This window comes from Gopherus flavomarginatus, chromosome 1, assembly GCF_025201925.1.
Source record: "Gopherus flavomarginatus isolate rGopFla2 chromosome 1, rGopFla2.mat.asm, whole genome shotgun sequence".
Lineage (NCBI taxonomy): Eukaryota > Metazoa > Chordata > Testudines > Testudinidae > Gopherus > Gopherus flavomarginatus.
Genome location: NC_066617.1, coordinates 363,028,068 through 363,049,288, shown reverse-complemented (window position 1 = coordinate 363,049,288; position 21,221 = coordinate 363,028,068). Strand labels below are relative to the sequence as shown.

The window sequence follows — 21,221 nt, the reverse complement described above, 5'->3', positions numbered from 1 at the left end:
CGCCGCCAAAGCCCCCCGCCCCTCCGAGTGCCACGCCACGCTGCCCAGGTCCCTGCCCCCCGACCGCTGCCTGGTCGAAACAAAAACAAACAAACCAAAAACACCCTCCAGCGCCGCCCAGCTGAATAAAAATAAACAAACAAACCCCAAGCGCCGCCCTGCCCCAAGGTGCCGCCCCAAGCACATGCTTGATCAGCTGGTGCCTGGAGCCGGCCCTGCACAGAGTCCTTCGGCTCTATCACCTCCTCAGCCTGCAGGTTCGTATTCCGGGCCACCCTGCGCAGGAGTTCCCGGTGGGCACGGCTATCTATAGGGGGCGGTCCTGAGCTGGAGGTGCCTGCCATTGCCTCGTCCGGGGAGGATGACGAGGACACTAGTGGAGAAACTGGATCCGCCAGACCCTCTTTGTCCTCGGGGACCTCCTGCCCCACCTCAAGTGCCGTACCAGCCACTCCAGGGTCGGGCTCAGAAACTGTGGTGGGTTCCAGAGGAGGTGGTGTCACCACTGACTCCTCTGCGCCCCTAGGGGTGGGACGACTGGCTCCTGCCTCTGGCACCCTAGGCTCAGACGCCACTGAGCATGATGCCTTGGACTGGGCACTCTCGGCCTGGTGGTCAGATCAAAGGTCCATCCAGCCCAGTATCCTGTCTACCAGGTGCCCCAGAGGGAGTGAACCTAACAGGTAATGATCAAGTGATCTCTCTCCTGTCATCCACTTCCACCCTCTGACAAACAGAGGCTAGGGACACCATTCCTTACCTATCCTGGCTAATAGCCATTGATGAATTTATCTAGTTCTCTTTTTAACTAAACAACTGTAAAACACAAACAGTCCGAATCAGAAGCGAGGGCAACATGGAGCACTTTAAAAGCAAGACACCACAGTTCCAACCACTGTCACTGGCAATAAGAAGGAACTGGAGAGGCACCAGGTTGGCCGGGTCATATATTAAGTGCCATGGAGGTACCACTCCAGGGGACTCCACAGCAACCTCACCGGTGCTGCTAAAGGAAAAACTTTCTGACGGCTGTGCACACGGCGCGCACACACCTAATTGGAATCAATATCAACAATCAATCACTCAAAGAAGAAGAATCGCTTCCCTCGATCTGCTGGCAATGCTCCTACTAATGCAGCCCAATATGCCTTTAGTCTTCTTGGCACCAAGGGCACACTGCTGACTCATATCCAGCTTCTCTTCCACTGTAATCCCCAGGTCCTTTTCTGCAGAACTGCTGCCTAGTCATTCGGTCCCTAGTCCGTAGCAGTGCATGGGGTTCTTCTGTCCTAAGTGCAGGACTCTGCACTTGTCCTTGTTGGACCTCATCAGATTTCTTTTGGCCCAAGCCTCCAATTTCTCTCGGTCACTCTGTATCCTATCCCTACCCTCCAGCGTATCTACCTCTTCCCCCCAGCTTAGTGTCATCCGCAAACTTCTCGAGGGTTCAATCCATCCCATCATCCAGATCATTAATGAAGATGTTGAACAAAACCGGCCCCAGGACCGACCCCTGGGGCACTCTGCTTGATACCGGCTGCCAGCTAGACATCGAGCCATTGATCTCTATCCAATGAGCCCAACAATCTAGCCAGTGTTTTATTTCTTTAACTTGCTGGCAAGAATACTGTGGGAGACTGTATCAAAACCTTTGCTAAAGTCAGGATATATCACGTCCACCACTTTCCCCATATCCACAAAGCCAGTTGTCTCATCATAGAAGGCAATCAGGTTGGTCAGGCATGACTTCCCCTTGGTGAATGAATCCATGTTGACTGTTCCTGATCAACAACCTCTCCTCCAAGTGCTTCAAAATGGAGAAGCTCCACTAGGTGGCAAAGCAAGGGAATCAGGGAGGGACAGACTGAGGGGTGAAAATGAGAGGTGCTACAGGATAATGGGGGGAGGGAAGGAGGCAGAAGCAGTGGCCCCAGACAGGCAGGTTCCCACACTGGGAGCCTGCCTGTCTGGGGAGAGCAGTGCTGGGGATTTCTCTGTGCAGCTGAGAAGCCAAGCGCCTGCAGCGAAAATTCAGCACACGGTATTGGAAACAGCCTGGCCTAATGGTTAGAGCACAAGTGCTGAGAGGGAGCGGGGAGAAGCAGGACGAGGTGGCGCACTTGGGCAGGAGGCGGAGGCAGAGGTGAGCTGGGTCTGGAGGTGGGTCAGGGAGTTGTTGGTGGGTGCAGAGCACCCACCAATTTTTCCCTGTAGGTGCTTCAGCCCCGGAGCACTCACGGAGTCGGCGCCTATGACCCCAGGGACTGTGGAGTTCACAGGGCTTTACACCAGCCAGGATCTGGGCAGTTAACGAGAGCAGCCTGATTCCCCTGGCAGCTTAGGGTTTACCTCTGGTGCCAGGGCAAGCGATTTAGCTGCACACTGGCCGCAGGAGACAACTGGAGACAGGAAGGGAGTGAGTCCTGCTGCTCCCTGCGCCTTGCAGTGCCCGAGCCCCACGGAGCCATGAGTGCGGAGCAGAGTCTGCAGTGAGCGGTGTCTGGGGCAGGTCTGATGGGGGTGAGGGGACTCCTGGCCCCACCCCTCAATGAGCCAAGTCTCCCCACCCCTGTCAGACCAGCCCCCCATTGCGTTGAGTCTCCCGCATCAGACCTGCCCCTGCCATCCCCCATTGCACCGAGCCACTGCAAATGCCAGAGGATTGGGCCAAAAGAAATCTGATGAGGTTCAACAAGGACAAGTACAGAGTCCTGCACTTAGGACAGAAGAATCCCATGTCACTTGGAGACAGCAGGGGCCGGGTTCTGATCTCTGTGACGCTGGTGTAAACCCAGAGCCAGAAATTACCCTGGCGTAACTGAGCAGAATTTGGCTAACTCAGTGTCCTAGCCCCCACCCTGTGCTGATCAGGACTGGATCCTGCTCTCATTGAAATCAGCAGGAGCTAAGTCTGCACTGAGCCTCTTGCAGCATTGGTCCCTGAGCTGGTTGCCTGGTGCAGTGAGTCTATGGCAGAGGTGGGGAAAGAAGCCAGATCTCCTGACTTGTGGCTCAACCACAGGGCCATCCTGCCTTCATCCACATTTTACTGTGGCCAGTGTTTGTTCTTGTTTTAACAAAGGTAAAATGTCCCTCTTCTAATCTAGGTTGAACCCTTGAGGTTTCTCTTTCTGTTCCTTTCACTTCCTGGCTCTGCACTCCCTCCCCCCATGGAGTTGTTTGAAAGAGAGGCCGAAGTTTTTCACTGACACTAATTAAAAATGTCGTGATCGCATTTCTTCCAGCGTTATCTACAAAAGCTCAATGTGGGGCTTAAACTGCCCCATCTCCCTTTGAAGTGTGCAGGAAACTCTGGGCAGCGTCAGAGCACAGAGGAGACAAAGTCCATTTTGGGGACTTGGGAGCAAAAGAAATAGCAGCAAAAGGAAACTGAAATAAGGATGTGCCTAGCTGGAGGTGGCTGTAACCATGTATGGGTGAGCTCTGCAGCACGCAGAGCATGCACTCCTGCCTTTACAGCTCAGGCTTATTGCTTCTTCTGTCTGAGGAGCCCAGTGTGTTTCCTGTCTGAGCAGGTGGGTGCAGCTCTGTGGCTGAGGGAAGCTCCGTAGCTCATATTGTTTTAACCCCCTTGATCCCTTTTCTCTGCCAGCTGTTGTTTCTGGTACGTCGAGACATGATCAAGGCGTCGATGAGCTCTGGGAAGGCGACTCTCTTCCACCAGGATCTGCAGAGTGGGGTCACCTATCGGGTCCCCGCACTGCTGTATATCCCCCCAGACACGCTCCTGGCGTTCGCGGAGAAGCGCTCCTCTGCCAGGGACGAGGACGCTGAGTACCTGGTGCTGAGACGAGGTTGGAAGACAGAGACTTCAGTCGAGGTAATTCCCTGTGCATTGTTTCCCTGCAGAGCCCCTTGCTTGCTGCCCGCTCTCTGCCCAAGGTGTCCTAGCATTAGCACTTCCCAGGGTTCTGCCTCTCCCTGGATACCTGCACTCCAGGCTATTCACCCCCCAGTAGCTAATGATACTGGTGCAGGGCTGGCTCCTGTGCCGGGCAGAGTGCTTCGATGAGGGGCCGGGGGCCTTTTGAAGTCCAGAGGGAGCTGAGGCTGCTCAGCACCTTGCAGGATCGCACCCCTAAGGACTATGACGGGGGAGAACACCTGGCAACCCTACTGCCGACCTGGCTGGGAGGCTCACTCCAAATGCAGTGTAGACGCCCAGGAGACGGAAGCCGGGCCGCGCCGGGGAACTGGCTGGGATTGCCACAGTCTCCCACAGAGCTAGCGACTGTGTGATTGGTACGTGTCTTGTCTCTAATTGCAGCCAGCTTGTGTCTGGCTGGAGCTACGTAGGGAGGAAAAGCAGAGCCAAGCCACTAAAGCAGAAGCCAGCGCAGCCCTCAAGGGAGCCGCTGCAGCCCAGCCCGTGCTCCCTTACGGGAAGGCAAAACCAAGAGCCTAAAATGAGGCTCTTCAATCCCTGTTTTGGCAGCTGCTTAGTTTTCAGAAGTGATAAGGGCCCAACAGCGCCCCCTGGTCGTGGGGCAAAGTGTGAGCTCCGTGGCCCATCCAGCCCTGAGGTGGCCATATGGGATGGTCATCGTGATGTACTGCTCACTTACCCCTCTGACCTACCTGTTCTCGCCCCCTGTCTCCTGCTGCAGTGGGGGCCCAGGGAGCCCTTGATGAGCGCAGTGTTACCGGGTCACCGCACGATGAACCCCTGCCCGGTGTACGAGCAGAAGAGTCAGACTGTCTTCCTGTTCTTTATCTGCGTGAGGCAGCACGTCTCAGAGCAATGGCAGATCTGGACCGGGCAGAACGCCGCCCGGCTGTGCTACGTCTGGAGTGGAGACGCCGGCCAGACCTGGAGCTCGTTAACAGACTTGACGATGCAGGTGATTGGGGAAGACTTGAAAGACTGGGCCACGTTTGCAGTGGGGCCAGGGCACGGGGTGCAGCTCAGCTCCGGGCGACTGGTGATCCCGGCTTATACCTACCACATTACAGCTCGCTGCTGCCGCCTGTCGCTGCCCTGGGGGACCCAACCCCGGTCCTTGGTCTTTTATAGTGATGACGGCGGGCAGCGCTGGCACAAGGGTGAGCTGATTGAGGGCATGAAGACGGTGGAGTGCCAGGTGGCTGAGGTGGCATGCCAGGCCTACGACCCCGTGCTGTACTGCAATGCCCGCACCCCCTGCCGGTGCCGGGCAGCAGCGTTCAGCACAGACCAGGGGCTCACATTTGAGAGCCCCTCCTCATGCAAGAAGCTGTGTGAGCCGCCTCACGGCTGCCAGGGTAGTGTGGTGAGCTTCACACCAACAACAGGGCTTCTGGAGGTGGATGACACAGAAGAGCCAGATGCCCCGGCCCACCAGACGACCTGCCTGTTGAACGGTGAGAACACCCCTGCCACCATCCGCAGAAGCACCGTGTCGTGGCTACTTTACTCCCACCCAATGGATAAATGCAAGCGGGTCAATCTGGGCATCTACCTCAACCGCTCCCCATTGAACGAGGCCAAGTGGGAGCACCCCTGGCTCCTGTACAAAGGGCCGTGTGGTTACTCAGACCTGGCCCTGTTACAGGAGGTGTCAGCACCGCTCTTGTTTGGCTGCCTGTTTGAGTGCGGGGTGAATCATGCGTGTGAGGAGATCGCCTTCCAGCTCTTCTGCTTTGAGGATCTCCAAAGCTCCTTGGAGAAACCTGAATCAAAGCAAAAATCTGACTAGCGGTGTCCTCTGGAGGAGTAAGTGAGGCGCACCCCCCACCCGAAGATCCCCACCCCCTTGAGGCCTGGGCTTCCAAAAACAGTCTCTTCTTTTGGGTGTCTCTGGTTCAGGGTCCGGGACTTCCTAGAGCACGGGTGGGCAAACTACAGCCCGAGGAATGAGTGTAATCATTCTGTGGAGTCGTGACAACTGTTTTGTCAGGGTGGAGGTGCTATGGCCCTTTGCTAAAATACTTATGTCCTTCCAATCGAAATGCTTAATGTCCACCACTGCCCCCAGGTGGTTAGAATCACATCAACTCATAGGCACAGGAACTAGGAATCTGGGGGGTGCTGCAGCAACCCCAGGTTTTACGTGTGCCCAGGATCCCAGCTGCCAGCCCCGTGCCTTGTGGCTCTGCTCCCAGCCCCACATGCGGGTCCTCTCCTGGCCCTGAGCCTGGGACTCTGCCCCCACCCCCACCTGTGGCCCCAGCCTCGGCCTCCTTACCTTTGTCCATGTCCCCCCTCCCAGAGCCACGGCCCTGCTCCCAGCCTCACCTCTAGGGGGCGGAGGGGGAGCAGACATGGGTAAGGGGGGTGCAGTATCCACACTATAAAAATGATACTGGAATCCATCTTAAACCTGATGCCTTTTCATTTAGAAGGAGGGGTGGGAATCTAGAGAAAGACAAAGGATTCTCACCTTGTACCAAAGATATAAAAGGGGTGGAACAGAACAAAGGGAGCTTCCAGTCATGAGAACATCCTGGCTTTCCATCTAAGATGTCTGCTGGAACTGACAAGGACTGTACCAGGGGAAGGGACTGGGTCCAGACTAGAAAGGAGTCTAGTCTGTGAAAGAAGCTTATTGGAACATTTCTGATGGTGAGATTTACTTTTAATCAGTTTCTTAATGTGTTAGGTTTAGACTTGCGTGTTTTGTTTTATTTTGCTTGGTAACTTACTTTGTTCTGTCTGTTATTACTTGGAACCACTTAAATCCTACTTCTTATACTTAATAAAATCACTTTTGTTTATTAGTAAACCCAGAGTAAGTGATTAATACCTGAAGGAGAAAACAGCTGTGCATCTCTCTCTATCAGTGTTATAGAGGGTGGACAATTTGTGAGTTTACCCTGCATAAGCTTTATACAGAGTAAAACAGATTTATTTGTGGTCTGGATCCCATTGGGAACTGGGTGTCTGGGTGCTGGAGATAGGTGACCTGTTGAGCAGTTTTTGGTTAAAGCCTGGCTTTGGCGGTGTGGACCATACCTACAGCAGGCTAGCGTGTCTGGCTCAACAAGGCAGGGTTCTGGAGTCCCAAGATGGCAGGAAAAACAGGCTCAAAGGTAATTCCAGTATGTCAGGTGACAGTCCCAAGGGGGTCTCTGTGACTGAACCCATCACAGCAGGACTCTGCACTTGTCCTTGTTGAACCTCATCCAATTTCCCAATATCCTGCTTTCCCAATATCCACAGAGCCAGTTATCTCATCATAGAAGGCAGTCAGATTGGTCAGGCATGAATTGCCCTTGGTGAATCCATGTTGACTGTTCCCTATCACCTTCCTCTCCTCCACCTGCTTCAAAATGGAGAAGCTCCACTAGGTGGTGAAGCAAGACTGCCGCATGCAGGGAATCAGGAAGGGACTGACTGGTGGAAATGAGAGGTGCTACAGGATAACAAGGCAGAGAGAAGTAGTGACCTACCGGTGTGGGGCAGAGCAGCGCTGGGGCTTTCTCTGTGCAGCTGAGAGGCAAAGCGCTTGCAGCGAAAATTCAGCACAGGGTATTGGGAACCGCCTGGCCTAATGGTTAGAGCATAAGCCCCAGAACTGAGTTCTAGTCCGGGCTCTGCCCCTGACTCACTGCCAGACCTGGGCCAGGTCATGGCCCTGCTCCGAGCTCCAGTTTTCCCATGGATCTCCCGGGGAAGGGCCAGGAGATTTGCCCCTGCTGTGAAGCACTGTGAGAGCTGGAAATATCGACTAGGGAGGGTAACCGGCCGATGCAGGAGGCCACAGTCCATGATCACAATGGTCCCTGCTGGCCTGGGACCCTGGCTGGGGCTCGCTGGGCAGAAAGACTGAGCCCGAGGGCTGGTCCAGGGCCCCCGGGGTCACCCCAGGGACTGCGGGGTTCACGGGCCTTTACCCCAGCCAGGATCTGGGCAGTTAGCGAGAGCAGCCCCGTTCCGCCGTCGACTTAGGATTTACCTCCGGTGCCGGGGGAAGCGATTCAGCTGCACACCGGCCGCGGGAGGAGGGAGCCGGGGAGAGGCAGGGAGCGGGTCCTGCTGCTCGCGGTGCCCGAGCCCCGCGGAGTCGAGTCGGCGCCGGGGGCAGGTCTGATAGGGACGGGGGGGACTCGGTGCAGTGGGAGGTGGGGGGCAGGTCGGATGGGGGCTGGGGGGACTCGGTGCAGTGGGAGGTGGGGCGCAGGTCTGATGGCGGTGGGGGGGATTCGGTGCAGTGGGGGTTGGCAGGGGGGCAGGTCGGATGGGGACGGGGGGATTCGGTGCAGTGGGGGTTGGCAGGGGGGGCAGGTCTGATGGCGGTGGGGGGGATTCCGTGCAGTGAGGGTTGGCAGGGGGGCAGGTCGGATGGGGACGGGGGGATTCGGTGCAGTGGGGGTTGGCAGGGGGGCAGGTCTGATGGCGGTGGGGGGGATTCGGTGCAGTGGGGGTTGGCGGGGGGGCAGGTCGGATGGGGACGGGGGGATTCGGTGCAGTGGGGGTTGGTGGGGGGGCAGGTCTGATGGCGCTGGGGGGGATTCGGTGCAGTGGGGGTTTGTGGGGGGGCAGGTCGGATGGCGGTGGGGGGGATTCGGTGCAGTGGGGGTTGGCAGGGGGGGCAGGTCGGATGGCGGTGGGGGGGATTCGGTGCAGTGGGGGTTGGCAGGGGGGGCAGGTCTGATGGCGGTGGGGGGGATTCGGTGCAGTGGGGGTTTGTGGGGGGGCAGGTCGGATGGCGGTGGGGGGGATTCGGTGCAGTGGGGGTTGGCAGGGGGGGCAGGTCTGATGGCGGTGGGGGGGGATTCGGTGCAGTGGGGGTTGGCAGGGGGGGCAGGTCTGATGGCGGTGGGGGGGATTCGGTGCAGTGGGGGTTGGTGGGGGGGCAGGTCGGATGGGGACGGGGGGATTCGGTGCAGAGGGGGTTGGCGGGGGGGCAGGTCTGATGGCGGTGGGGGGGGATTCCGTGCAGTGGGGGTTGGCGGGGGGCAGGTCGGATGGGGACGGGGGGATTCGGTGCAGTGGGGGTTGGCGGGGGGGCAGGTCTGATGGCGGTGGGGGGGACTCGGTGCAGTGGGGGTTGGTGGGGGGGCAGGTCTGATGGCGGTGGGGGGGGATTTGGTGCAGTGGGGGTTGGTGGGGGGGCAGGTCTGATGGCGGTGGGGGGGGATTCGGTGCAGTGGGGGTTGGTGGGGGGGCAGATCTGATGGCGGTGGAGGGGGATTCGGTGCAGTGGGGGTTGGTGGGGGGGCAGGTCTGATGGCGGTGGGGGGGATTCGGTGCAGTGGGGGTTTGTGGGGGGGCAGGTCGGATGGGGACGGGGGGATTCCGTGCAGTGGAGGTTGGCAGGGGGCAGGTCGGATGGGGACGGGGGGATTCCGTGCAGTGGAGGTTGGCAGGGGGCAGGTCGGATGGGGACGGGGGGATTCGGTGCAGTGGGGGTTGGCAGGGGGGCAGGTCTGATGGCGGTGGGGGGGATTCGGTGCCGTGGGGGTTGGCGGGGGGGCAGGTCGGATGGGGACAGGGGGATTCGGTGCAGTGGGGGTTGGCGAGGGGCAGGTCGGATGGGGACGGGGGGATTCCGTGCAGTGGAGGTTGGCGGGGGGCAGGTCGGATGGGGACGGGGGGATTCGGTGCAGTGGGGGTTGGCGGGGGGCAGGTCGGATGGAGACGGGGGGATTCGGTGCAGTGGGGGTTGGCGGGGGGGCAGGTCTGATGGCGGTGGGGGGGGGACTCGGTGCAGTGGGGGTTGGTGGGGGGGCAGGTCTGATGGCGGTGGGGGGGATTCGGTGCAGTGGGGGTTGGTGGGGGGGCAGGTCTGATGGCGGTGGGGGGGATTCCGTGCAGTGGGGTTGGCAGGGGGCAGGTCTGATGGCGGTGGGGGGGACTCGGTGCAGTGGGGGTTGGCGGGGGGGCAGCTCTGTTGAGGGACTCGCCCTGCCAGGGGGCGGCGCGGAGGCCGCTTTGGGGGTGGGGCGCTGTAGCGCGTCTGCGTGGAGGAGGGGCGGACCGGTGGGGTGAGGTCGGCTCGGCTCGGCTCGGCTCACGAGGGCTTGAATCCCTGCCAGGGTTAGAGCTTCTCCTTTCACTTCTCTTACTGTTTCTAGGCTCCCCGGCCTAGTTTGCCCCGTTCCCGCTGGAAGAGCAGAAAGCCGGGCCAGGAGGGAGAGGCCAGAGCCGGTCTGCACTGGAGACAGAACTGCGGGGATCCCCTCCGGCAGGACAGGCACCAGCTGACAGTAAATTGCTGCCCTGGGCTGGGAAAGTCTGGGCTTGGAGGAAGCCCCTGTTTGTCCCTTGGAGACAGAGGGGACCGGGTTCTGATCTCTGTGACGCTGGTGTAAACCCAGAGCCAGAAATTACTCTGGCGTAACTGAGCAGAATTTGGCCCTAACTCAGTGTCCTAGCCCCCACCCCTGCTGATCAGGACTGGATCCTGCTCTCATTGAAATCAGGAGGAGCTAAGTCTGCACTGAGCCCCTTGCAGCATTGGTCCCTGAGCTGGTTGCCTGGTGCAGTGAGTCTATGGCAGAGATGGGGAAAGAAGGAGCCCAGTGTGTTTCCTGTCTGAGCAGGTGGGTGCAGCTCTGTGGCTGAGGGAAGCTCCATAGCTCCTATTGTTTTAACCCTCTTGATCCCTTTTCTCTGCCAGCTGAGGTTTCTGGTACGTCGAGACATCATGATCAAGGCGTCGATGAGCTCTGGGAAGGCGACTCTCTTCCACCAGGATCTGCAGAGTGGGGTCACCTACCGGATCCCCGCACTGCTGTATATCCCCCCAGACACGCTCCTGGCATTCGCGGAAAAGCGCTCCTCTGCCAGGGACGAGGACGCTGAGTACCTGGTGCTGAGACGAGGTCGGAAGACAGAGACTTCGGTCGAGGTAATTCCCTGTGCATTGTTTCCCTGCAGAGCCCCTTGCTTGCTGCCCGCTCTCTGCCCAAGGTGTCCTAGCATTAGCACTTCCCAGGGTTCTGCCTCTCCCTGGATACCTGCACTCCAGGCTATTCACCCCCCAGTAGCTAATGATACTGGTGCAGGGCTGGCTCCTGCGTGGGGTAGAGCGCTCCGATGAGGGGCCGGGGGCCTTTACCTGCCTTTTGAAGTACAGAGGGAGTTTAGGCTGCTCAGCATCTTGCGGGATCGCACCCCTAAGGAATACGACAGGGGAGGGCTCCATCCACAAGCCCTCATCAACTCTCCTCCCCTGCCCATAGCAATCTGTTAACTCCCTTTAGGGAATCCCCTGCTCCATCTTTGCCCCTGTGTCTAGCTTACAAGCTTTCTGGGGCAGAGACTTTTCACATCTGGATATGTCTTGCACAGGGCTCAGCGCATCATCAGCTCTTAACGATAGACCCGGGGGGGGGCTCCTGGGTCCCTTTTATTCCTGGAAGTCCCAGTGGCTACAAGAGCCTTTTTTCTCTCCTCCTCCATTTGGCTAGATGATTATTAATGATTTATTAAGCACCAACCGCATGTGCCCACCCATTGGTGCTGGACCACCACCCCCACACCGACAATCGGTCTGTCTCTGCTAAGGACCCCACTATGTCTTGGGCTGGGGCAGGGCGTTCTAGGTGGAGGATCCTCACCTAGGCGCTTCGTTCCCGTCCCAGCTGATCTCTCGAATGCTGAAAGCTGTTCCCTCCCAGGGCAGGGTGCGAGCCTTCTTTATTCCCGCCGGCTTTTGCCTGAGTAGAGCAGTGAATTCAGAGTCTGATTCAAACCTCCATGAAAACAGGCCCTGATCTCATTGCCGAGGCGCTTCTGAGTGAGAAATGTTGCTGCTCTGGAGATAGGTGTGTAGACAGCACTTGGAAGTTGCAGCTCAGACTGAAGTCAACCCCAACCCTCACCCCCTAAACTTCAGAGCCCGAGCTCCAGCCCCAGCCACAACTTCAGAGCGCTGTCTACACCGCTCGCGTGAGCCCGGCTACCCCGCTAGGGTTGCCAGCTTTCTAATCCAACGTTTCTCTAATGCGGCCACGACAGCCTCCTGGGTGGCGATGGGGGTAGCGGGGGGGGGGGGGGGGAATGGCAAACCATTGTCCCCTCCCACTCCCTCCTTGTTGCTCCTGGATGTGCCACTCTGCACCACTGCACAACCTTGCAGGAGCAAGGTGAGTTCTTGACCCACATTGTGGGGAGGGGGCTTGGGCAGCAGGCTCCAGCAGTGGGACCTCAGGAACCTGGCTCCAACCATGGGGCAGCAGGTACTGACTCCCTCGCTCTGGCCACGTGGCCCTGCCTTCCAGCTGCGGGGTGTCAGCCTCTGGCCCCTGGTTCCAGCTGCGTGCCAGCAGGCGCTGGCCTCCAGCCCCAGTCTCAGAGCCGTGGGCTCCAACTGCAGGGCTTTGGGCACCAACCTCTGGCTCTGGCCACTGGGCAGCAGATGCTGATCCCCGATTCCCACTGAAGGGCTTCAGTCAGCCTCTGGCCCCCAGTTCCACCGTGCAGTGTCGGGTGTTGGCCCTGGGCTCCAGCCACGCAGCCCCAGCGCCTGGTGCAGATCCCCTGCCCCAGCTGCACGGCAGCAGGTGCCGACCCACAGTCTGTTCCCGGGCTCCTGCCACGTGGTGGCGGGAGCTGGCCCCAGATGCCGACCCCTGGCCACGCAACAGCAAACGCTGGCTCCAGCCATGCAGCAGCAGGCGCTGACTCCTGGCCCCAGCCACACACCCCTGGGCTCTGGCACCCAGCTCTGAACTCTGGCTGTGCGGCGGCAGACCCTGGCCCTGGGTGTTGACCCACAGGTCTGGCTGCACAGCAGCGGACTCCGATCCCTGGCTTTCAGCCGCATGGTTCCTGTCCCCAGCTCCAAGTTCTGGCTTCGGGCACTGAGCCCCGGCCCTGGCCACATGACAGCAGACACCAGGCCTTGGTCTGGACCACGCGACCGTGGGGATCATCACTCATCCCCATTGCCTCTGGCCTCTACTGCCTCCTATGGCCCTGTATCACCCCATTGCCTTGGGCCCCCGCTGCCTCCCTCGTCTCCGCATCCATCCCACTATCACCTCTGGCCTCTGCTGCTTCCCCTTTGCCCCCGCATCCAGGGCTTAATGGGTCCTGGGGCTTGCCGAGAAAAATGATGTTAACAAACACGCAAGTATCACTTTTCACAGCAGACTTCCTAGCTATCCCTGAAAAGTGATACTTGTATGTTTGTTAATATCACTTATCACTTTTCATAGCCTCCCAGGCAGCTAAAGTGTGCTGTGATATTAACAAATATACAAATAGCACTTTTCACAGCAAGCCCCAGGACCCATTAAGTCCTGGATAGCGGGGAGGGGAGCATTATTTTCTGTACTGAGTCTGCCAAAAAACCTTACAAATATAAATTACAATGACTTGGAGGTGAATCTGTGCATTTTTTATTGGTTTCCTAGAGTTAATTAAGTATTTTAGGAAAAAATGTCAGTGCAGCCACCAGTGAGAGGTGGTGGCTGGACTCTGAGGCCACCAAAAAATGTGTTGTGAGAACCCCTGTTCTAATTAGGATCACCAGATGACAAGGACAAAATATCGGGACATATGGGGGGGCAGGGCCAAAGGAAAAAAAAAAGCCGGAGTGCTGCTGAAGCAGAAAAAAAGGTGGGGGAGGCTCACCAGTGTACTCCTCCAGCCCCTAGCCAAAATATCAGGACAAATGGTGTCCCGACCGTACAACCATTGGGACGTGGGACAATCAACTGAATATGGGACAGTCCCGATTTTATCGGGACGTCTGGTCACCCTAGTTCTAATTACACAAAACCAAACACCGCTTCACCAAGGCCCCACCCCTTCTCCGCGCCCCGCCCCCACTCGCTCCATCCCCCATCCTTCCATCACTCACTGTCCTTGACCCTCACTCACTTTCACCGGGCTGGGGCAGAGGGTTGGGGTGGGGTGGGGCTGGGGATGAGGGGATGGGCTCAGGGCAGGGTGTTGGGGGGTGCGGGCTCCAGGAGAGAGTTTGGGTGCGGAAGGGGACTCCGGGCTGGGGCAGGGGGTTGGGATGCCGGGTCCCAGTGGCGCTTCCAGGAGGCACACGGAGCTAGGGCAAGCAGGGAGCCTACCTTAGTTCTGGGTCCCTGCTGCACCACCATCTGGATTTTTAATGGCCCAGTTGGCACTGCTGACTGGAGCCACTAGGGTCCCTTTTCGACCAGGCATTCCAGTCGAAAACTGGACTTCTGGGAACCCTACTGCCAACCTGGCTGGGAGGCTCACTCCAAATGCAGTGTAGACGTCCAGGAGAGCAGCTCAGGAGATGGAGGCCGGGCTGGGCCGGGGAACTGGCTGGGATTGCCACAGTCCCTTTCCCACGGAGCTAGTGACTGCGTGATTGGTACGTGTCTTGTCTCCAATTGCAGCCAGCTTGTGTCTGGCTGGAGCCACGTAGGGAGAAAAAGCAGATCCAAGCCACTAAGGCAGAAGCCAACGCAGCCCTCAGGGGAGCTGCTGCAGCCCAGCCTGTGCTCCCTTAGGGGAAGGCAGAACCAAGAGCCTAAAATGAGGCTCTTCGATCCCTGTTTTGGCAGCTGCTTAGTTTTCAGAAGTGCTGAGGGCCCAACAGCGCCCCCTGGTGGTGAGGCAAAGTGTGAGCTCCGTGGCCCATCCAGTCCTGAGCAGTGCTGGCTGGTCATCGTGATGTACTGAGGAGTGGGCCCCACTCGCTTACCCCTCTGACCTATCTGTTCTCGCCCCCTGTCTCCTGCTGCAGTGGGGGCCCAGGGAGCCCTTGATGAGCGCAGTGTTACCAGGTCACCGTACAATGAGCCCCTGCCCGGTGTACGAGCGGAAGAGTCAGACTGTCTTCCTGTTCTTTATCTGCGTGAGGCAGCACGTCTCAGAGCAATGGCAGATCCGCACCGGGAAGAACGCCGCCCGGCTGTGCTACGTCCGCAGTGGAGACGCCGGCCAGACCTGGAGCTCGTTAACAGACTTGACGGAGCAGGTGATTGGGGAAGACTTGAAGGACTGGGCCACGTTTGCAGTGGGGCCAGGGCACGGTGTACAGCTCCGCTCTGGGCGGCTGGTGATTCCGGCTTATACCTACCACATTACCGCTCGCTGCTGCTGCCTGCCACTGCCCTGGAGGACCCAGCCCCGGTCCTTGGTCTTTTATAGTGATGATGGTGGGCAGCGCTGGCACAAGGGTGAGCTGATTGAGGGCATGAAGACGGTGGAGTGCCAGGTGGCTGAGGTGGCATGCCAGGCCTGCGACCCCGTGCTGTACTGCAACGCCCGCACCCCCTGCCGGTGCCGGGCAGCAGCGTTCAGCACAGACCAGGGGCTCACATTTGAGAGCCCCTCCTCATGCAAGAAGCTGTGTGAGCCGCCTCACGGCTGCCAGGGCAGTGTGGTGAGCTTCACACCAACAACAAGGCTTCTGGAGGCAGATGGCGCGGAAGGGCCAGACGCTTCAGCCTCCAAGATGACCTGCCTGTTGAACGGTGAGAACGCCCCCTCCGCCATCCAAAGAACCACCGTGTCGTGGCTGCTTTATTCCCACCCAACGAGTAAACGCAAGCGGGTCAATCTGGGCATCTACCTCAACCGCTCCCCACTGAACAAGGCGAAATGGGAGCACCCCTGGCTCTTGTACCAAGGGCCGTGTGGTTACTCAGACCTGGCTGTGTGCCAGGAGGCGTCAGCGCCACTCTTGTTTGGCTGCCTGTTTGAGTGCGGGGTGAATCACGCGTGTGAGGAGATCGCCTTCCAGCTCTTCTGCTTTGAAGGATCTCCAAAGCTAAAATCTGGATAGCAGTGTCCTCCAGCGAAGTAAGCTCCCCCCTCCCGCACTCGGAGATTCTCACCCCCACGAGGCCTGGGCTTCCAAAATCAGCCTCTTCTTTTGGGTGTCTCTGGTTCAGGGTCCGGGACTTCTAGGGGTCACTCCATCTGAGATTGAGAACTTGGCCACAGCCCAGGCAGCTGTGCCAGCCTCTCCATGGCCGTCCTACTGAGGCACCACCACCCTGAGCCAGGTGCACCACTGCCAGGGGCCAAAACGCCTGCTGGTTAAATCAGCTCCACAGGTTACACCAACTGAGGATGTGGCCCAGAGTGAGGACTGCTCAGTCCATACTCCACAGACCTGTCAATCCTTGGTCCCTCTGCTGAGACTCCCAGGGGAGGTGGCACATTCAGCTAGTGCTAATGTGGGCATTTGCCCCAGTTTTTGCAGTGCTGTTGTTGTAGCCGTATTGGTCCCGGGATAGGAGAGAGACAAGGGAGGGGAGAGAGACACACCGAGCTCTTCGCCAGGTCTGGGCAGGCTCCTCCCAGCGTCACAGCTCAATGCCAGGTGGACAGATTGTGAAGCGTAAGGGGTTATCGCATGTTGCAAGAAGCCATTCAAAACGAGGTGGGCAGCTGACACCTTTACAGCCATAGGACTGAGGAGAGTTGGCGGGTTACAGAGCGTTGTCATGAGACACAAAACCAGGGTCTCTATTGACTTAAGCTGGACCCCCAAAATCACAGACTCTAAGGGACGCTGGCTTTATGTCTCCTGACACCGATCTGTAACCCACTAACTCTCCTTTGGGGAAGAAGAGCTCTGTGGAGCTCAAAAGCTTGTCACTTTCACCAACAGAAGCTGGTCCAATAAAAGATGTGCCCTGTCATAAACAGATAGTTAAGGGTTAATGTCTCTTTTACCTGTAAAGGGTTAACAAACAGGGAAACAAACACCTGAGCAGGGGACCAATCAGGAGACAAGATACTTTCAAATCTCGGTGGAGGGAAGCCTTTGTTTGGTTTTTTTGGGGTTTGGCTTTGTTCTCTCTGGGCTCTGAGAGTGACCACACGTACCTACAGGCTCTCTAACCTTCTATTCCAATTTTGTAAGTACAAAAGGTAAAAAGGCAGTATAGTCTTTTTATTTGTTTTCCTTTATTTGCAACTGTGTACTTTGCTGGAAGTATTTTAAATTGTATTTTGCTGGGGGGAGGCTTCTTTCTAGTTTCTATAAGCTGACGGACCCTGTAACTTTTTACCATCTAAATTGCAGAGATAAACTTTTACTTTTTATTTCTTTCTTTTTATTAAAAGCTTTGCTTTAAGACCTGTCTGACTTTTTTCTCCTAGTTAAGGCTCAAAGGAACTGAATCTGTGTACACCAGGGAATTGGTGGGGAGAAGGGAAAGAGAGCAGGAGGAAGAAAGGAGAAGGAGGAATCCCTTTGTTTAGATTCACGGAGCTTGAATCTCTATATCTCTCCAGGAGCCCAGGGAGGGAACACCTGGAAGGGAGAAGGGAAGGGAAATGGTTTATTCCCCTTTGTTGTGAGACTCAAGGAATTTGGGTCTTGGGGTCCCCAGGGAAGGTTTTTTGGGGGGACCAGAGTGCCCCAAAACACTATATATTTTTGGGTGGTGGCAGCTTAACAAATCTAAGCTGGTTATTAAGCTTAGGGGAATTCATGCTAGTACCCATATTTTGGACGCTAAGGTTCAGAATTGGGAATTATACTATGACATGCCCTCACCGACCTTGTCTCTCTCTCATACAGGCCCGTCCATTAAGAATTATGCAGACACAAAAGAGAACTTACTCTGGGTGCGGGCAGGGTGGGTTGGGAATCTGCTGTGAAAGTTATGCTGCTGAGGGTGCTGTCCTAAGGTCCCTGTGAGCTGCATGGCCGTGGTGCAGTCTATTGAGCGCCACACAAGCGCTGAGGGAACCTGCCACAGCTGGGGAAGGGCCACTCCTCCCCTAGCCCCAACACAGCCCTGGATCTGCTGCGGCCGGGGGAAGAGCACCCAGCCCAAACCCAGCCCCAGCCCGGACTGCCACAGCCTTGCCGCAGCCAAGGGAGGGGTGCTGCTCCCCCAGCCTGAACTCAGTCCAGACTTGCAGCTGTGGGGAGAAGCGCTTCTCCCCCTCCAGCTCAGGTGCTGCTGTGAGAAGAGAGGGCTGGGGGGAGTCCTCTCTCCCCACCCAGCCTGCAGCCCAAACACCTCATCCCTGGCCCCACCCCCGAAGCCACACCCCCAGCTGGAGCCTTCATCTCCCTCTCTCCTGCACCCTGACCCTCTGCCCCAGCCCTGAGCCCCCTTCTACACTCCGAACCCCTCAGCCCCACCTCCACCACATGAATTTTGTTATGTGCACCAATATGGAGGTGATTTACCTCCATGTTGGTGCACATAAGAAAATTCATTCTGCACATGGGTGGGAAACGTTAGAGGGAACACTGGTGCTGTCTTATTAAAGGTGATACTAAGGACATGACCACGCATGGTCACTGAAGATCCCATGTTTGCAGGAGTAGTAGCTTAGCATCTTGGCCATTTCTCAGTTCAGGGAACCATCCAAGCAGCTTCCTTAAAGCGTTCTTTGCAGTGTCAGCTGGAGAAGTTGTTCAAATATTTTCTCTCCTTGGGCGAGTCCCGGTGTAGCTGGTGTGTGGGCGAGTGAGCTGTCTTCGTTTGCTCTGTAAGCTGCTCCAGGAGTATACACATCCTTCCCTTCATAAATCAGCACCACAGCGTTGCTTCTGCCCGGGGAGCAAGCAGGCACCAGCTTGGAGGCAGACGCCGATGCTACTCCACATCATGTCTGTGCATGTCACCTGCAAGCCATGCAGCATCTCTGCTATATTACTGATGTACTAGAGACCCCAGGTTAACCTGTGGCTCTCCCTCTTGAAAATAGTTCTAGAAAGCCCTGTAGTGTCTGAGGTGCTGGATTGAGACTTGGGGGATCTGGGTTCTGCTCCTGGCTCTGCTACTGAACTTCTGGGTGACCTTGGGCAAATCACTTTGCTTCTCTGTGCCTCAGTTTCCCCTTCCACTCTTTGTCATGTCTGTTTAAACTGTCAGCTCCTTGGAGCACAGCCTGGCTCTTACCATGTGTCTGTACAACAAATGGGGCTCTGATCTCAGGGCCTCTTGATGCTACTGAAAAATCAGTAAGTAATAGTATTATACAATATATAGTATTATAAAAGTAATATATTTATAGGCAGTCACCTTATTTCTCCTCCCCCCCTTTAGTCGGCACTTAGCCAAGCAGTACATATCTAGCCCTTACAGAGGCAGAACCTGCAAACAGTTATCCACTTGCTTAACTCTACTCGCATGAGTAAGTGCCCTTGACTTCAATGGGGCTCCTCACACAAGTAAAGCTACCTGCATTCCTAGGATCTAGCCCCAAATCTTTCTTGGCGAGCTAGCAGGCCTGATTCTGATCTCTCTTGCTCTGGTGTAAATGACAGAGTTGCTTAGAAGTTGATGGAAATCCCAGGTGTGAGCGAGATGAAAACCAGGCCAATTATTTTGAAATCAGTCCCTCCAGGATCTTTGCCGCTCTGTGAAAATCCCTTTAGATCCGCTTTATGATTAATTGACTTTTGTTTCTTACTTTTATATTGGTTCTCTGTTTGTAGCCACTTGACACCAGTTCTGTAATGGCACTGATCGCTCACTGCATTGGCCGGGTCCAGGGCCGGTGCAACCATTTAGGCGGACTAGGCGGTTGCCTAGGGCGCCGAGATTGGAGGGCGCCAAAAAGCGCCTCCCAATTTTTTTTAAATGGTTGAGCAGCTGCTGCTGCTGGGATAGAGAGGGAGTCTGAGCTGCTGGAGGCAGCCAGCAGCCTAGGGTGTCCCCCGGGTCAGGGCGCCTCCGCGGCAGCCCACAGTCCAGGGTGCCCCCCGGGTCAGGGCGCCTCCGCGGCAGCCGGCAGCCCAGGGTGCCCCCCGGGTCAGGGCGCCTCCGCTGCAGCCGGCAGCCCAGGGTGCCCCTGGGTCAGGGCGCCTCCGTGGCAGCAGGCAGCCCAGGGTGTCCCCCGGGTCAGTGCACTGCCCCGGCAGCCGGCAGCCCAGGGGCGCGGGTTCCCTGGCCCAGGGAAACCCCGGGCTGCCGTGGAGGCGCACTGACCCTGGGTCAGGGCGCCGCTGCGGCAGCCAGCAGTCCAGGGTGTCCGGAGGGGGCAGCAGGGAGCTCCCGTGGAGCTGCCACAGTCGTGCCTGTGGACGGTCGGTTGCTCGCGTGGCTCCGGTGGACCTCCCGCAGACACGACTGCAGCAGCTCCACCGGAGCCGCGGGACCAGCGCGCGGGGCGGCCAAATTGCCGTCCGCCTAGGGCGCTCAAAACTCTAGCGCCGGTCCTGGCTGGTCCCTTGCCATGAAACAGCTTCAACAGGAGAGTGACTACAGAATTTAAAGGGCTAGATTCACTTATTCCCCACTGGCCAATTTTCATGTCTCCGGCAGCCCAAAACAGCTGGAGAATGTCAGTGAATCTGGCCCCAGAGTCTGCTTGACCCAGGTGCCTGGTTAAATCAGTAATGGGCAGGTGCTGGCTCAATGGCTGAGTGTAATCATTTCTGTGGAGTCGAGACAACTGTTTGCTCAGGATGGATGCGCTGTGGCCCTGGGCCAAAATTCTTATGCCCTTCCAATGGAAATACTTAATGTCCACTACTGCCCCCGTCTGGTTAGAATCCCATCAATTCATAGGCGCAGGAACTAGAGGTCTAGGGGGTGCGGCAGCACCTCCACGTTTTACGCTGGGCTCTGCTTCTGGCCCTGTGCCCAGGGTCCCGGCTGCCAGCCCTGTGTCTCATGGTTCTGCTCCTGGCCCCACATGCAGGGTCCTCTCCTGGCCCTGAGCCTGGGACTCTGCCCCCACCCCCAGCTGTGGCCCCAGCCTCAACCCCCTTACCCCAGTCCATGTCCCCCCTCCCAGAGCCACGGCCCTGCTCCCAGCCTCAGCTCTAGGGGGTGGCAGGGGGAGTGGACATGGGTAAGGGGGGGGGTGCAGTGCCCTCACTATAAAAAGTGTCCCAGCACCACTGTCTGTCCCTGTGCTGGGTAGCAGCACACACAAGCTATTTGTATACCTTGAACTGTACTTTCATTTTAGAAACTCGAACTACTGACTGTCCATTTGCTGCCTGAGAGGCTGTAACCATGTCTCCCTCCAGTGGTCAGTCCCAGCAACTATCACAGCTATTTACCTAGAGTCACAAGGCGTTAAATCCTCTCTGCTGATGAGGCCGGGGCACGTGGTTGGTGCTGGTGTGTCCAGTCCTGATGTACATGGACAGCCCCTGGCGCCTGTATCTGTACGTAGCCACAGTTCGTTAGTAAGGAACTTTCTCTGCGTGGGTCTGTGTCGGCTGGGATGGTTTTATTTATTCCTCGTCTCGTTTAACAAACAAATGTGCAGCCACTTCGCACCTAAAATGAGAACACGGCCCCTATTTTAAATTCTGCTCCACAGAGAGGGCCTGATCCACACCCCATTGGCATCAGGCCCCTGCTTGAGACTGTCTAAAACAAAAGGCCTTGTGTACAATACAGTT

General features: G+C 57.3%; 1 protein-coding gene and 1 long non-coding RNA gene across 9 annotated transcripts in view; both read left to right on the top strand.

The window, feature by feature from the left end:
* The window catches only part of LOC127038653 (uncharacterized), a 24,266-nt gene extending 7,291 nt beyond the window's left edge, over window positions 1-16,975 (top strand). Inside the window, exon 2 of the long non-coding RNA XR_007770758.1 lies at window positions 16,042-16,975. This is a non-coding gene — a long non-coding RNA (uncharacterized LOC127038653). The remainder of the gene's footprint in view (window positions 1-16,041) is intronic.
* LOC127038143 (sialidase-3-like) lies at window positions 3,185-21,221 on the top strand. Of its 8 annotated transcripts, none has more exons than XM_050930592.1 (4): window positions 3,185-3,536; window positions 10,018-10,149; window positions 10,563-10,793; window positions 14,625-16,975. In XM_050930592.1, exons 1-4 carry the CDS (start codon window positions 3,402-3,404, stop codon window positions 15,666-15,668), a joined length of 1,542 nt encoding a protein of 513 aa, XP_050786549.1. In that variant the 5' UTR covers window positions 3,185-3,401; the 3' UTR covers window positions 15,669-16,975. The 8 variants fall into 8 exon arrangements, 7 of the variants coding, with proteins under 7 accessions (XP_050786549.1, XP_050786558.1, XP_050786604.1 ...); XM_050930615.1 differs by lacking the exon at window positions 3,185-3,536 and adding an exon at window positions 7,406-8,024; XM_050930601.1 differs by lacking the exon at window positions 10,018-10,149.

Bases quoted from the DNA above. Each gene is read 5' to 3' on its own strand.
- LOC127038143 (XM_050930592.1), top strand. From the start codon at position 3,402: ATGTGCCTAGCTGGAGGTGGCTGTAACCATGTATGGGTGAGCTCTGCA. The intron at 3,537-10,017 runs GTGGGTGCAGCT...TACTGTTTCTAG, and splicing joins TGTGTTTCCTGTCTGAGCAG to GCTCCCCGGCCTAGTTTGCC. The intron at 10,150-10,562 runs GTAAATTGCTGC...TTTCTCTGCCAG, and splicing joins AGGACAGGCACCAGCTGACA to CTGAGGTTTCTGGTACGTCG.